At 33.7% G+C, this 16,142-nt stretch overlaps 1 protein-coding gene across 7 annotated transcripts in view; it reads left to right on the top strand.

The window, feature by feature from the left end:
* The window catches only part of WASF1 (WASP family member 1), a 70,680-nt gene extending 54,862 nt beyond the window's left edge, over window positions 1-15,818 (top strand). For 5 of the 7 annotated variants that reach the window (XM_045499259.1, XM_045499260.1, XM_045499266.1 and 2 more), the window contains 7 exons: window positions 2,585-2,719; window positions 7,155-7,308; window positions 8,347-8,491; window positions 9,949-10,121; window positions 11,977-12,156; window positions 13,240-13,868; window positions 14,956-15,818. In XM_045499259.1, coding sequence (XP_045355215.1) covers window positions 2,585-2,719; window positions 7,155-7,308; window positions 8,347-8,491; window positions 9,949-10,121; window positions 11,977-12,156; window positions 13,240-13,868; window positions 14,956-15,113 — 1,574 coding nt within the window. In that variant the 3' untranslated portion in view covers window positions 15,114-15,818. The remainder of the gene's footprint in view (window positions 1-2,584; window positions 2,720-7,154; window positions 7,309-8,346; window positions 8,492-9,948; window positions 10,122-11,976; window positions 12,157-13,239; window positions 13,869-14,955) is intronic. The other 2 variants (XM_045499264.1, XM_045499265.1) reach the window with 2 other exon arrangements.
* The last annotated feature ends 324 nt before the right edge of the window (window positions 15,819-16,142 follow it).

Raw genomic sequence — 16,142 nt, 5'->3', positions numbered from 1 at the left:
TGTGCGATAAAGCTACAAGGTTCTTGTCTGAAGAGTATACCCCATTTGAAGAGTTGAGTATGATAAATACTGAAGTTATTCTGAACAGTGTGATCATGTATATAATTAAAATCATGAGTTTTAGATTATAGGAACTGAGAAAAGAGAGATAAGCATAAGGTGAAGTCATTAGAGGAGACTTGCTGAATGAAATGTGAATTGAATTGGGCCTTTAAGGAACAAAAGAATTTGGAAAATGGAGAGGAATGAGGAAGGAAGGCATTTTTAGCTTGCATGAAGAATTAGGCAAATGAATAGAGGCAAAAATAAAAATGTAAGGGGGATTAAAGGGACAGGTGATGTGGGATGCTATGTATGGTGGACACTGATTTTGGAAGACATAGAATTTTAGTTGAGAAGATTTAGTTTTAACATCATAGATGATAAGTGGTGAGGAAACCAAGTAGGTTCTCAAATAGGTAAGTAGTATAATACTTCTAAGCTTAGTTCAAATTCATGTACATGCCCAGTCAGTTTTACATTGCAAATTTTATTCCTTTCACCTCGAAGAAAAGGAGGTAGATGTGGAAAGTAAGAAAGGATGTGAAAAGAGAACAGATGGGATGTTTATTTTATCCACTGATACATTAGCACTTAAACCTGTAGTGGGGAGGAGCATAGACTCTTACTTAAAAATCTGTTGAAAAACTGTGGGCTCTCTCTTTAGAAAAATGCAAATATATTTTTAAAAATCTGTGTATAATTTCCATTGGTTTAAATTAAAGATCCTTGTATTAAACTAAGCTCTTTTAGGGATGAAATTGTCTCTTCTGTTCCTAGCATTTGTATCCTTAATGTTTGTTGAAAAAAATGAATGACTTTATACCTGCCCTTTCTTACAGTTGGGATGCTTTCCTTATCTGCCAGAGAAACTCTGTCTCTGGAAGCATCTCAGACACCATCCCACATTCAAAATTAGGTGCATCTTACCTAATTTGTGTTCTGTGGCTCTTACCTTATATATAGTAAGAGCTGCCTATTGTTGACCTCCTACCTTGTACGTGGAACTCTGCCAGGTCCTTTGTTCACTGTGTCTCCTTTCCTTATAAATTCTTTTTGAAGCAGATATTTTTATCCCTATTTTACAGGTGTGAGGAAATTGATACCAAGGTCTCAAAGTGAATGGAACAAAGATTTGGACTTATTTATTAAATTGCTTTTCATATTTGTTTAGATGTCTGTTTCTCCCTCTTGTTCAAAACTCATCAATGGCAGAGACCTTCTTCCATCATTTTTATATCTGCAGGGTCTGGTACAAGGTCTGGCACATAAGACATTTTCAGTCTATTTGGTTTAAAGATATATGTGAGTAAATGAATATATACAAAACTATTCATTTTTATCATATTTTTATAGAAACATTAAAGTTCTTAATGTAATATAGAGAGATTGAAGTTCTGATTTTTTTGTTAAAGACCATAGAATCTTCTAGGCCAGGAATTTTATGTTTTACTTTTTGGTACCTTCGGTAGGTCATACACCTGCCTGGCACAAGGTGAGCTCTCATTAAATGTTTGTTGATTTAACAGATACTATATTTAAATACTTTGAAAAAAAGGCACAGGGTGAGCTCTCATTAAATGCTTGTTGATTTAACAGATATTATATTGAAATACCTTGGAATAAATGCAATATTATTCAAATATAAACTAGTGAGATTAGTGAATTCTTTTAATAAATATTAATTACCTCTGTCTGTCTCAGGAACTGTCTGAAAAGAGTTTACTATGGAGCTAGACTTAACCTATACAGTATGCTTGGGTCTAAAATGTCTTAATTTAGCAAGACTGTCAATTTTTTTTATTCAAAGGTGTACATAGTAATTGACTCATCTTTATATTGTAAGTATGCATTACTTTATATGTTCTAAATACACTGAATATTTTTCATTATAGATTGCCTAAACTTCTCCCTGGCTTACTTACTAGATAGAAATTTCTATTTTTTTCTCCTTTTATAATAGGAGTATTTTCTCTTATTCTTTTCAGTAATAGAAATTTATATGACTAGAGAAAATACAGCGATTTTAGATTTAGGATTATTTTTTTAAGAAACTAGATAGAACATGAAAATATAAAATATCTCACAAATTTTCAGAATGTACGTTTTGGGCATATCTGAGACCGGTCTTCTGCTGGGCTTATGAAGACTCTTAGATTCTGTCAGTTGGCCTGAAATTCAATTCTAGTGTAGAGTTTATTTATGAACACTGATTTAAAAGATATATTATTTGTATGTACTTTTTCATCATCGCGTTCTCTAACCCTCACCAGATGGGTAGATACGGATTAAGCAGGTAGAGTATTTGCATTTTAGGCATAAGTCACGTAGCAGGATGCGGTAGAACTAGTGTTTAAAACCAGATTTCCCAGGGTTTAAGTTGTTTTATCACTTTGTCTCAATTCATTTACTTTTAGGCTAGGGTTGTATAAACTAGTTCCAAATAAATGTCAAATTCATTAGGATAGCACTTTTAAATGTTAAATTGTTTGATATTTATCTCTCATCACATTAAATTTATGGTATATGTTTCATTTTTGCCTAGGTAAGTATGCTGAAGATATATTTGGAGAATTGTTCAATGAGGCACATAGTTTTTCCTTCAGAGTTAACTCATTACAAGAACGTGTGGACCGTTTATCTGTTAGTGTTACACAGCTTGACCCTAAGGAAGAAGAATGTAAGTTTATTCATATTATATTTTCTGTCACATATATATTTTGGGTTTGGTGAGATGAGCAATATATTTAAAAACAGTATTAAACACAAATTTATCACAAGTCTTTTTTACCGATGACCTTTGATGTACCTGTTGTAATTATCTATAAATACCATTAGTGTGACCCTTCTGGCTTTTCTATTCTCTTTTTCTTTTTTGCCTCTTTTCTTTGTATATTAAATAGCTTTTAATTTTTTGACCTAAAATTTTTAACCAGACCTTTTCTCCATTCTTTTTTCCTTTATAATTTATTTGTATACTTCTGTCCTAGAAATAAGTTATTGGAAAATTACTTGAAATTTTAGGTTTGATTCCTTAAGAATGTAATTCCTTTTAATATTCTTTTGTGTGTGCATATTAAATTGATGAACTCTCATCTAATTGTTTGAATGTTACTCCCCACCTTAAATGAACATTTCCCAAAAAACCCAAATTGCCAATATGTTGGATAAAAGTATTCTATACTAAGTATTAAACCAGGGATATCAGAAAAAAAAAAACAATACATTACAGGCTGACATAATGGGAAAAACTTTAGTGGTAAAATGACATTTTATACTTTGATAGAATACATTGAATGCTGTTGTGTCTCAAATTCCTCTTTTTGATTTTTTGGGTTCTTTTTCCTTATACAAAAAGAAATGAAACTATTTAGAACATAATTTACAGTTATTTTCCCTAGAGAATTATTATTAAATAATATATATAGAATATCTCTTATATCCCTTTCTTCAAAATATTTTTTTGTTGAATAACATTTTTAGTATAAGTATAAGGTATATAACATACCTAAATTTGAATAAAAATAATAGAAGATATCACTGGAAAAAGCAAAAAGTAGAATGTAATGGTAGATATCTTCATGATAGAACCAACTTCCATATATATATACATATATATATATATATTTTTTATTATTATAACTTCTTGTCAAGTTAGCTAACATACAGTGTATATGGTATGCTCTTCGCTTTGGGAGTAGATTCCCATGATTCATCACTTACATAAAATACCTAGTGCTCATCCTAGCTTCTTTTTATGTAACCTAATTAAAACCTAAATAAGTAGAGGTAAATACTTGTCATGTTAAGTTTCTACTGCTTGCAAATATATAAGTTCATAGGTCTGGATATGATTTTCTTATCAAAATAGAACTTTTTTTTTCTTAAACAGCTTTATTGACATGTATTTCATACACCCTACAGTGAACCTGTCTGACATTAAAGTGTACAATTCAGTGGTTTTTAGTATATTCACAGTTAACACAACTATCACCATAATCAATTTTAGAACATTTTCATCACTCAAAAAAGAAACCATATACCCGTTTGCAGTTACTCCCTAAGTCCTCTTTCCCCCAGCTTCTAGCAGTCACTAATCTACTTTCAAGTAGAAAATCTATTTTCAAGTCCCATGGATTTGCCTATTCTAGACATTTCTTATGAATGGAATAATACATTACGTGACCTTTAGTGATTGACTTCTTTCCTTTAGCATAATGTTTTTAATATTGCTTCATGATGTAGAATGTATTTGCATTTCCCTGATGACTAATGATGTTGAGCATTTTCTCAAGGCTTGTAGCCATGTAGAGACAAGTTATCCAGCAGGAAGTAGTAGAGCCAGGATTTAAAACTAGGGTTTAACTGGCTTATCAGACATGTGTGTATCTTCTTTGGAGGTCCTTTCCCCATTTTTAAATTAGAATATTTTTCTTTTTGTTGTTGAGTTATAAGAATTCTGTATACGTTCTTGATTTAAGTCCCTTCTCAGATGCATGATTTGCAAATCTTACCTCCCATTTTGTGAGTGGTTTTTGTTAGTGATATCCTTTGAAGCATGTATATGTGTATTAACTACACTTCATGAAATTCTTGAAATAATTGCTAGTGGTGAAAAAATATTTTATGACCATACTTTCAAATATATCATTTACATTCAAACTTTTCAAAGTTAAACGTTTAAGTTATAAATATATGCCATCTAATAATACAAGAATACAGAGATAGTTCCTATATGTAACAGAAATAAAAATTAACAGTTTCAAAATACTGTTAAATTTTAACAAATATCTTAGCACTCCAATTGAAATTGAAAACAAAAATATACGTAATAAATAACTTTAAAGATATGTTTAAGTATTTAAAAAAATCTTAATGTGCCAATAACCATCAGAATTGTTTATAATTTCCTTTAAGCTTATGGTGAACATTGGAGAAGGATTCAGAATCTAAAAGCTGAATTGCTTAATTTGATACTATTTTGGGGATATTGTATAGAAGTGTTCAAAGCTATTTAACCTAGATTTTTAAACTCAGTAAAAGTTCACGTAAAGTAATATTATGAATATAATACTTAAATTACAGAGTGTAATATTAATATTTTTGTTTTCAAATTACTAGTAAATCATTTAAGTAATGGTGAGAACTACCAATATAATTTAGAAAGTGTGTAAAAAAATGAGTTTTTAAACAAAGACCTATACTATTGTACTTAATTATGTTTACAAATATTGTGTTGACTTACTGTTACATAGTACTATTTAAATACCAGATGTTGTTTTGGTAACTGGAAGGCTTTTGTCTTAGTGACCTGTTAATAAGACAAATGGTAAATGAGAGCAGTTGAAGATAGAAAAGTGCTTATTACATTATATGTTCTCTCCTTGAGTAAGACTGTTTTGGGAGACTAAACACTAGGTTCCATCTTGGTTATATACTTATGGTAAATAAGTGGAGTGGGAGAGTGGCAAGAATTGGTCCATTTTGATTGTAGAAAACAGAGGCCACATCTGATGGGAGCCAGAGAATAGCATGTGTTGTTAGGGTGAAAGGGTCAGTCTCAAAGGCAGACAGGTCTGGGTTTTCTAATCCGGCTCTGCTGCTTATTTTGCCTTTGGCCAGTTATGTAATGTTTCCTAGTCTTGGTTTTCTTATCTTTAAAATGGAATAATAACATCTATTTTCATTGAATAAATAAAATTAAATAAAATAAAAATTATTGAGAACATCTCGCACATAGAGTCTGTATTCATTAAATATCTTTTACATCACTCTTTAGTAATAATGAGAAGAAATTTTTTTCCTTCTCTGAATTTTATTTTGATGTTTTAAGTGTGTTACAAATCATACAGCAGAGAAATTGCTGGGAATGTAGTCATGATGTGGCCATTGTAGAGCCATGCTGCTCCAGCTATTCCATAGATCTGAATATTCATGCTGAGTGAATACTTGTGAGGATGGTAGAGATATTGTTTTAGGGAGAAGAATAGTTTACGAATTGTTTAAAGAAAAGTTTAAGAACTTGCTATGGCATAAAGCATTTATCTGTATACTTAAAAGCCATATTAATTAAATATGTAAGAAATCACCTATTTTTTCAATATCAGAAAGTCATCCTAAGAGTTAAGAATGTACTAATTTGGTACATTTCTGGGGTGCCTGGGTGGCTTAATCGGTTGAGCTTCCAACTTCAGCTCAGGTCATGGTTTTGCGGTTCTTGAGGTAGAGCCCTGCATCAGGCTCTGTGCTGACAGCTCAGAGCCTGGAGCCTGCTTCAGATTCTGTCTGTCTGTCTGTCTGTCTGTCTGTCTCTCTCTCTCTCTCTGCCCTTCCCCCACTCACACTCTGTCTCTCGCTCTCAAAATAAATAAACATTTAAAAAAATGGAAAAAGATTTGATACATTTCTTACTTTAACATGCTGCATGCTTCAAAAGAAAATGAGTAAATGAAGTTATTTTATGCTAGTTACTGGAGATACTAATGTGCAAGAGAGTCTTAGTCTTAGCCCATAGCTAAGTAGAGATTCTTATAGTATGAGATAAAAGATAAGTGAAATAGATGATGATATAGATTGCCCAGTACTTGAAAATATTTTCTTTATGGTAAAGTATGTTTTAAGTTTATAGCGTATGTATAATATTTATAGTCTAGCTAGCATAGAGGCCAGTATAGCCCAGAATGCAACTGAGGACTAAGTAATTCCTTCAGTGTTATTGGTATAAGCTAAATAAAAGTAATAAAGAGAAATGAGAGAAAAAGATTATTTAAAAAAGAAAGAAGAGGATGTAGGTTAGTGGGGGGTAGTGATGGCAAGTAGAGAAAAGTGAAAGGTATTTTTGGTGGGAAATATAGATATGCTTCAGGCATCATTACAGCCTTTTGAGCCTTAGAAATCAAAGGTGCATTGAAATGTATCTGATTGGGAAGATCAGAGACAAAATGATATTGGGACATAATGATAGAGCACTTACAATGTGGTTCCTGATTCTCAAGCCACTACAGTCACAACTTCCTGAACCATGCTGACTTTTAAATAACACAGTATGCGAATTTGTCCTTATGTTAAATCCACTTAGTAAAATAAATAAAATACATTTTTGATTTTTGTTTTAGTGTCTTTGCAAGATATAACAATGAGAAAAGCTTTTCGAAGTTCTACGATTCAAGATCAGCAGCTTTTCGACCGCAAGACTTTGCCTATTCCGTTACAGGAGACGTATGATGTTTGTGAACAGCCTCCACCTCTCAATATACTCACTCCGTATAGGTCAGTGGGCTAATAAATATGAAGGCTGGCTATTTACTTTCATACTGCATGTTCAGATAGGTAGCAGTCTACCTTTATATGCTAAATCCCCAAATATGCTTTATGTCACTGGGCTTTTGATCAACACAGAGAACCCTCTTTATCCATCACCCTTAGAAAACTTGTGCTTTATTCACTACATACGTTCCCAAGGTTCTGGCATACAAAAGACGAGACTTACTCAAGGGAGTTGTTTTGAGACACAAGGAGTTGTTATTGTCTTTTTAATGTAATATCTGGTCAGATGAAAAATAAAAAGGGCTCAAAATTCCACCACACTAACAAAATTAATATCATTTTTGCTTGCTCATATCTACTCTTGATCTATATGCATTAAGCTTTTACATAATGAATATGTAGTATCTATTTTAAAAATGTTTTTTACCATTTAAAATAAAATCTGGAATTATTCAGGCTTTCTTTGGGGGTAGTTCCACATGATTTGTTAAATGGGTAATTTAAGGTACACCACACATATCCTGAATAAAATAGTATTCAGATACTTATTTGAAGCGGTTTTATCAGTGTGCAAGTCATTGGATAAAATAACTGTTACTACTAGCATGACAATTAAAGGAAATGTGGGGGGCGGGGGGGTTCGTAGGTAATAAGTAAATTACAGTATTGGCAGAAACTCTTTGTATATCTCCATTGTAAATGATATTATTGTCTTTTCAGGCTTTTATCTTTGGCAGAACCTTTTGTAATTACTGGAATTCCCCAGAGGACTTGTAGAAAAGTTGGTATTCAGCACTAGTTAGAGATGAAAATTGTCCAGCTGTTCTTCAGATTAGTAATACCATCTCTGAAAAACTCCTGGGTTTCCATTTTCCTTAGTTTTTTGTCTGATTTGTGAGAATATTGATGCAGTATTCTAATTTATTTCGTCAATATTTTTACACATTCTGTATTTCACTGATAGGAAAAACATTTTAGTAAAATTATTCTGATTGCCTAAGTCTTACTGATAAATGTTCTAATTGATATTTTTTATTTCAGAGATGATGGTAAAGAAGGTTTGAAATTTTATACCAATCCTTCATATTTCTTTGATCTATGGAAAGAAAAAATGTTGCAAGATACAGAGGATAAGAGGAAGGAAAAGAGAAAGCAGAAGGTATTACAAGAGATTGAAAAAATTGAAGTTAGTTTTCATGTATTTGTGTTTTGTTGCATACATGGAACTTTATTAATCTGTATTTTGTCAGTTTTATACTGAAGTCTTTATAACCACACAGGAGGATCACAGACTAATTGGGGAACAGATGAGCAATCAGATTCTTATATTATGGCATGATAAGTGCCATAACAGAGGTATGCATGGAAGGTTTAGGTAGCACAGAACTACCTGCTTTAGCCAGAGAACAGGGTTGGTAAATGCTTTCAGCAAAGCTTATAATAAATTTCAAAGAACAAATAGGAACTAAGTGGACCAGAGAAGAGAAAGGCATTCTGGCAAGAAGGGATGAAGGAATATTTTGCAGATATTGGCAAAGTAGATTAAGCTAATATTTTCTTAACACAGATCATATCCTAAATGTTTTGGAAAGATTATTTTAGTCTCCTTAAATTCCTGTTATCTCTGTCTGCTGTGTTATCATATTCTACTTTGTAATAAACATTTGGATCTGTTTTATTCCATGTTGATGAGAACTAGAAGTAAAGAGGGAAGGAAAATTGGATTTAGGCAGAATTATGAAAGATGCAAAATCTGTTCTCATCATCCCTCTGTTTCTTCTGTAGCTATCTCTTCTCTCCTCCCTTTTCCCCATAATGCCTTCATGTTATTATTTTCTGTACTAGACAGTATCCCAGTGTTCTACCCGAAGTTTGCAAACTGGTGACTGGCAGCTCAGAGTATGCCTGCAGTCACTGTTTTGTTGGACAAACACAGTGGTTTCAAAATTTTTGAACTGGAAAGCCTTAGTTGGACATGCTTGTTTAGTCACTGTAGTCCCCATCTTATGCCCAACTTTCTTGATTCATGTATGTGATCTGCTTAGCCCCTTTGGGCATTTGACTTCATTACACCTACTCTAGACCCCTCTGCTTTTTCCCACAGTTTGATTTATTTTCTGTTTTGTTTTTTGAATATCCTGTTTCCTGTTGAGTGATACAGTTATAATGAGTTAATTGGATGTTTGGATTTTTTCTAATGTATTGGCTGGCTAATTGGTCACTTTCCAGATTACATAGCCTTAATAAATTTTCAGGTTTTGGTTAAAGGTAGGCAGTGCCGTTAATGGTAGAAGTTTCACTCATTATAGTAAAAACTAATAGATGTGGGAGCAGAGTTGGTGAATCTGTTTTTCATCTGGAAGGACTTTCTGACCTCAAATTTTATTATTTAGGCATACTATTTTTATCTGGTGCATGAATTCAAATTAGAAGTTAAAGAAACATGACAAGAAACTGGGATTACAAGCAAACTAAGATTTAACTCTGAATATACAAATGAACTGTCTCTGTGTTACTTTAACTATATTATGATGGCATTGTCTTTTTCAGTATTAATGTTAGAATTTTATTTTGATTGTTATAACTTCTTTTTAAAAACTTAGCACTTCAGCATTTGGCTTTGTTTCAATACATCTGTTATAGCAGAAAAATCTAGATCGTCCTCATGAACCAGAAAAAGTGCCAAGAGCACCTCATGACAGGCGGAGAGAATGGCAGAAGCTGGCCCAAGGTCCAGAGCTGGCTGAAGATGATGCTAATCTCTTACATAAGCATATTGAAGTTGCTAATGGCCCAGCCTCTCATTTTGAAACAAGGTTTCTTTTCTTTTTTTGTTTTTTAACAAAATTAATGATAAAATACTGGCTTTATTTCTAATATCTGTGCCTCTTAAGTCTTAAAGTCCTGAACTGTTGAACCAGCTACTTTAGCTATAGAAATCATTTTGAAACCCTGACCACTGTGAGCCTACTAAAGTCTTATCATGGGCAGGTCATTTTCACACCTGAATTTTAGTTTTGTCATCTATAGAAAGAGGTGGTTGGAGGAGATGATCTTCAGGGTTTCATATGAACTCTCAGCTCTCTGTCAGTATTTCAGGCAGAGTCTGCTAGAACTTCATAGTAGAGCAATGGGGTCTGGAATTTCTTTTTGAAATATTACAGATTCACTACATATAAAATAGGAACTGAGAAAGGGTAATATTTTGTTTCTTTTTCTTTCTCCTGACTTCCTTTCTATGCCACATCTCCCACCTCAGTTATATCAGGACTTTTTAAACAAAATCACTCATCCCCTTTTGCAGAGCTATAGAACAGGTCTTTTTCCTTTCTCAGTAGCCAGGGGGCCCCATCTGAGTAACATGCTACCCTAATAAACATTATACTAGCATCTCTCTGTGAAGCAATTTGTGTATAGTTGACTGATTATAGTTATTATTGTATATATTATAATTATTGATTTTTTAATGGAAAAAGCGCTTAAAGTTTTCTTTGGAATAATACATGTAAACTATTAGGCCAGTATCTTAGCCAATTTAGGAGTAATACACATGTAAGATATTTATATGCATTGTTGAAAGAATTGAGATTTATTTTTTTAAATAATAATCTGTAAACACTGATTTTTATTGCTGTTAAGTAGTTACAGTATTACCAGCATTACCTGATCCAGTACTATAAGTACAATTTAGTTGATTCTTGAACAACAAGGGAGTTAGGGGCACCAATCCCTTGTGCAGTTGAAAATCCACATGTAACTTTTGGCTATCCAAAATTTAGCTACTAATAGCTTACTGTTGACTGGGGAGCCTTACTGAGAACATAAATAATCCATAACACATATTTTGTATGCTATGTGTATTGTATACTGTATTCTTACAACAAAGCTACAGAAAAAATGTTAAGAAAATGATACGGAAAATACATTTACAGTGCTTTACTGTAAAAAATCCTTATATAAGTGGGCCTGCTCAGTTCAAACCTGTGTTCAAAGTCAGCTGTAGTTTCTAATTTGTTTTGTGTACATGTGTCCCCAGCATGCACTACAATCAGCAAATATTTATAAAACCTTCACATGCTCAAGGTATCTAAAATTTTGCTAAAATCTGATCTTATGTCATTTGTTGCTTTGTTACTCAGTTATTGTCTGAGTACCCTAACACCTTTGAAAACATCAAAAAGACAAAACAATGTAGTTAATCATCCTTGTGGTGCTAGTATCATGGAGGCCTTTCTCGCTGATACAAGATATTTGGAAGTCATTTAGGTTTAAGACTCCAGTTTTCATATTCTAGCTTTTTGTCATTGGCATCTTGTTTAAAAAAATGAAACAGAGGGGTATATAGCTTTGAACACAATTTACTGAAAAGTTAATTTTGTTTATGAGATTCTATATGTAATACTTTTTATCCTTGTGAATTGAATTAGTATTATATTATGAAATAATAAAATAACTGCAAGGAAAGGTTATATTATGAGCAGCATTCTTTGTTTGAAAAGCAAGATAAATGTAACAAATTTCTGAAGTTTCATAATAGTGATTAAAACGTTGGCATTCAAAAGATAAAGCTTAAATGTCTCCTGTACCACACTTTATACCATTAATAATTCAAGAAAAATACACTGATACTGTTTTGTTTTGTTTTGTTTTGTTTTGTTTTGTTTTGTTTAGACCTCAGACATATGTGGATCATATGGATGGCTCTTACTCACTTTCTGCCTTGCCATTTAGTCAGATGAGTGAACTTCTGACTAGAGCTGAGGAAAGGGTCTTAGTCAGACCACATGAACCTCCTCCACCCCCACCAATGCATGGAGCGGGAGATGCGAAACCCATACCCACCTGTATCAGGTATGTTGGGACAGGCATTTGATGTTGCTTCTTAGGGGTTGGTAACCTTTTTCTTGAAAGGATCAGCTAGCAAGTGTTTTAGGCTTTGTGGGCATTACGGTTTCTGTCACAACTACTCAACTCTGCCACTGTTGCATGAAAACAGCCATGGACTATACATAAATGACTATTTGTGGTCCAGCTAAACCTTATTTACAAAAACAGGGAGCAATTCGGATTTGACCTGTGGGATGTAATTTGCCAGCCTCTGATAAGAGCTGACCCGTACTCTTGGGAAAAATGTAGCTAATGAGAATTCACTTTAAAGATTAGAGTGTCTTTCATTTTATTATACCTTTATTATCAAGCACATGATGTGTAGTATATTAATAAAACTTAAGAATTTTTAGAATGTGGTAAGGGACTAAGAAATGGGAACTAAAGATATGATTATGAGTGTTAACTTGGTATTAAGGGGAATACTTTGAGAATTTGAGAGAGAATAAGCAGTTGCTCATGATTTTCAGTAAAGCAGTTTTGAAGTGTATTATAAAATTTTTAATAGGTAAATAGAGATCAGCTTTATAATTTTCAGTTAAAAAGATCAACCTTCTATCACTGAGTCACTCAATGTTCCATCCTCAGGAAGGGTTGACAGTCCTAATTTTCCTTTTGTGGTTTGTAATTAGTTGTTATTGATTTTACTGAAATGACATAATGAGTCTTAATAGCTTCAATATAAATACAGCATTGTAATGACCACAGGTATTGCTACAAATATTGTAATGTGATAAATGTTGAGTCATTATAAAGACTCCTATCACAGCATAGAATTGAGCCTTTTATTTATCAAAGTAAGCATAAAATGCTTGAGTGTATTCTGACAGGTGCATGAAAGGGCGAGACCATCTGGAATCTTAGAAATGAAAGCAACACCCGTTAATTTTCTTGGCATATTCATTCCATCCTAAATACTGAGGAATTTTTAATTTCTATACGATCATGTTAATACATCTACCTTGATATCATTATTGATAGTCATATGTGTCATGCGGTTCGGTTTTTCTCTTTGAGTAACTTGCTAGGGTTTCTTTATCATTTCAGTTCTGCTACAGGTTTGATAGAAAATCGCCCTCAGTCACCAGCTACAGGCAGGACACCTGTATTTGTGAGCCCTACCCCCCCGCCTCCTCCACCACCTCTTCCATCTGCCTTGTCAACTTCTTCATTAAGAGCTTCAATGACTTCAACTCCTCCCCCGCCAGTACCTCCCCCACCTCCACCTCCAGCCACTGCTTTGCAAGCTCCAGCGGTACCACCGCCTCCAGCTCCTCTTCAGATTGCCCCTGGAGTTCTTCACCCAGCTCCTCCTCCAATTGCACCTCCTCTAGTACAGCCCTCCCCACCGGTAGCTAGAGCTGCCCCAGTATGTGAGACTGTACCAGTTCATCCGCTCCCACAAGGTGAAGTCCAGGGGCTGCCTCCACCCCCACCTCCGCCTCCTCTGCCTCCACCTGGCATTCGACCATCGTCACCTGTCACAGTTGCCGCTCTTACTCATCCTCCCTCTGGGCTACATCCAGCTCCATCTACTGCCCCGGGTCCCCATGTTCCATTAATGCCTCCATCTCCTCCATCACAAGTTATACCTGCTTCTGAGCCAAAGCGTCATCCATCAACTCTACCTGTAATCAGTGACGCCAGGAGTGTTCTTCTGGAAGCAATACGAAAAGGTAACTTTCTCCAGGCCATTAAAAGCATTGCTGTGGTAGCATTAGGAACTTTCTAAATATTTGGCACAATAACATTTTCTCATTAATAAAATTGTAGATGATCATATTTTTGCACAAGTGGTTTTTAGAAAGGAAAGCTATGTTCAACTTACATTTTTTTTAAGTTTCATTTATTTTGAGGGAGAGCACACGTGAGTAGGGGAAGACCAGCAGGCTCCACACTGTCAGTGCAGAGCCCAACATGGGGCTCTATCTCACAAACTGTGAGATCATGATCTGAGCCAAAATCAAGAGTCAGATGCTCAACTGACTGAGCCATCCAGGTGCCCTTAACTTTTATTTTAAATCATTTGCCAGAGAAAATATTATATTTAATTATTTTATTTTCCTACTTGGGGATTCTTAAAATGTTTACTGAATGATTGAGAGTATCAGACTTATAAGCTATAGAAAATTTAGTTAAAACCCTTTACGTTACGTTTAATATGTACGGTAACTCCTTTAAAAATGGTGTTTTCTTCTATAGTAAGGCTGTCCATTTGGTGTGTCAGTGACACTTGCTCTACCAGATGCCTTTACAGGGTTAAAGTTCCTCCCTTAGTAACCAAGGAAAGACTTCTCATATTCATTCATTTATTCAGCCGACATTTCCTAAGCACCTACTATAAGCCAAGCACTGACAATATAGAATGAAAAATAGTGCCTTTCCCTCAAGTATTGGGGAGAGTAAAGCCACAGAAAACCTACTCAACAATGTTTATTTGACCACTGGTTAACTTTTCGGGGGGCGTGGGGGGGGGGTTGGTGAGTAGAAAGACACAGTAGACCATCATACCTAAATAAACTGTAGATATCCACTGGGATAGCTAATAAGTTTGACCAACTAGTATTGCAGATAAGGAAAGAATTAATTGACCAAATTAATGTGATTCTAAATATGATCCCTTCAAATTCTTTTTAATAGATCTTGGTTTTTATTTTCCTCTTAGTATTTCTCACATGTATTTGATTTTATTCCAAAAAGATTAATAATATGATATATTTAGTATCTTGGCTTACAGTGAATGCTTTGGTTTTTCTCTATCAGGTATTCAGCTACGCAAAGTAGAAGAGCAGCGTGAACAGGAAGCTAAACACGAACGCATTGAAAATGATGTTGCCACCATCCTGTCTCGCCGCATTGCTGTGGAATATAGTGATTCAGAAGATGATTCAGAATTTGATGAAGTAGATTGGTTGGAGTAAGAAAAATACATTGATAAATATTACAAAACTGAATGCGAATGTCCTTTGTGGTGCTTGTTCTTTGAAAATGTTTGGTCATTCCAGTGTTTTGCTTTCTTTTCCTTATGATAAATAACACTTTCCTCCATAATTTTTGATTTCTAAGAAAAATATTAGCATACACTTCAAACTAAATGTTTTACAGTGGCTTATCTTTTTTATTTTTCCCTGAAACGATAATTTGGTCAAATAAACCACTAAGTATTAAGCATGGACAGCTGTTGTTAGAGTAGCAGATTCAGTTTTTTGATATCTTAATTGTGCACTTTGTGAATTTTAATTTAAAGAAAGCAACTGAGATTGAAATCTTGAAGGCAGCTGTATCTATTAATGAGCCTTATTCCATTTCCTGATGTTTTACAAGAGGAAACACTGCCTTGATTATATGAATACACTCAGAAAGTACATTTAGCTAGTAGTATTGAATTCTCTTAAAGGAATGCTTGAATTTTTTTTTAGTTATTGTTTTACCGTTTTTAAATACTTGCCTTATTTGAATGTTTAGCAGTACCCCCTTCCCACTTATATATTGTGTGGTACGATTTTGCTTGCCTATAAGAGTTTAAAAAATTTCCATGTGAAATACTCAGACATAAACATACATGTAACTTACATTAACTGTTAAGAATAACAGTCTGATTTAATAAATGGTTCATTTTAAAGGTTCATGGGTGTTGTTCTTTGAAACTATTTCTGATAATTTATCAAATATATATATATAGTAGGTTTTAAATACATAGTAAGTAAAAAACTTAAAAACCACTTAAGCATATAATTTCCTCTTAATTATACAGATTCATGTTGTCTTGTGTGTGAGATAGCTTTTACATCATTTTTTTTCTAAGGTCACAAAATCAACATTTTTTTTTACAACTCCTTAATGCTCTTAAATTAAAATCTCAATTTGCTGTCTAATTTCAGTACCCCTTGCCTTCAGTTTAACAGCATTTTTGAAATCATATTTTGCAGTGATAAAGTGACTTGTTAGTG

This window comes from Leopardus geoffroyi, chromosome B2 (genome assembly GCF_018350155.1).
Source record: "Leopardus geoffroyi isolate Oge1 chromosome B2, O.geoffroyi_Oge1_pat1.0, whole genome shotgun sequence".
In the NCBI taxonomy this organism is placed as follows: Eukaryota; Metazoa; Chordata; class Mammalia; order Carnivora; family Felidae; genus Leopardus; species Leopardus geoffroyi.
This window is presented reverse-complemented; position numbering and strand designations above follow the sequence as displayed.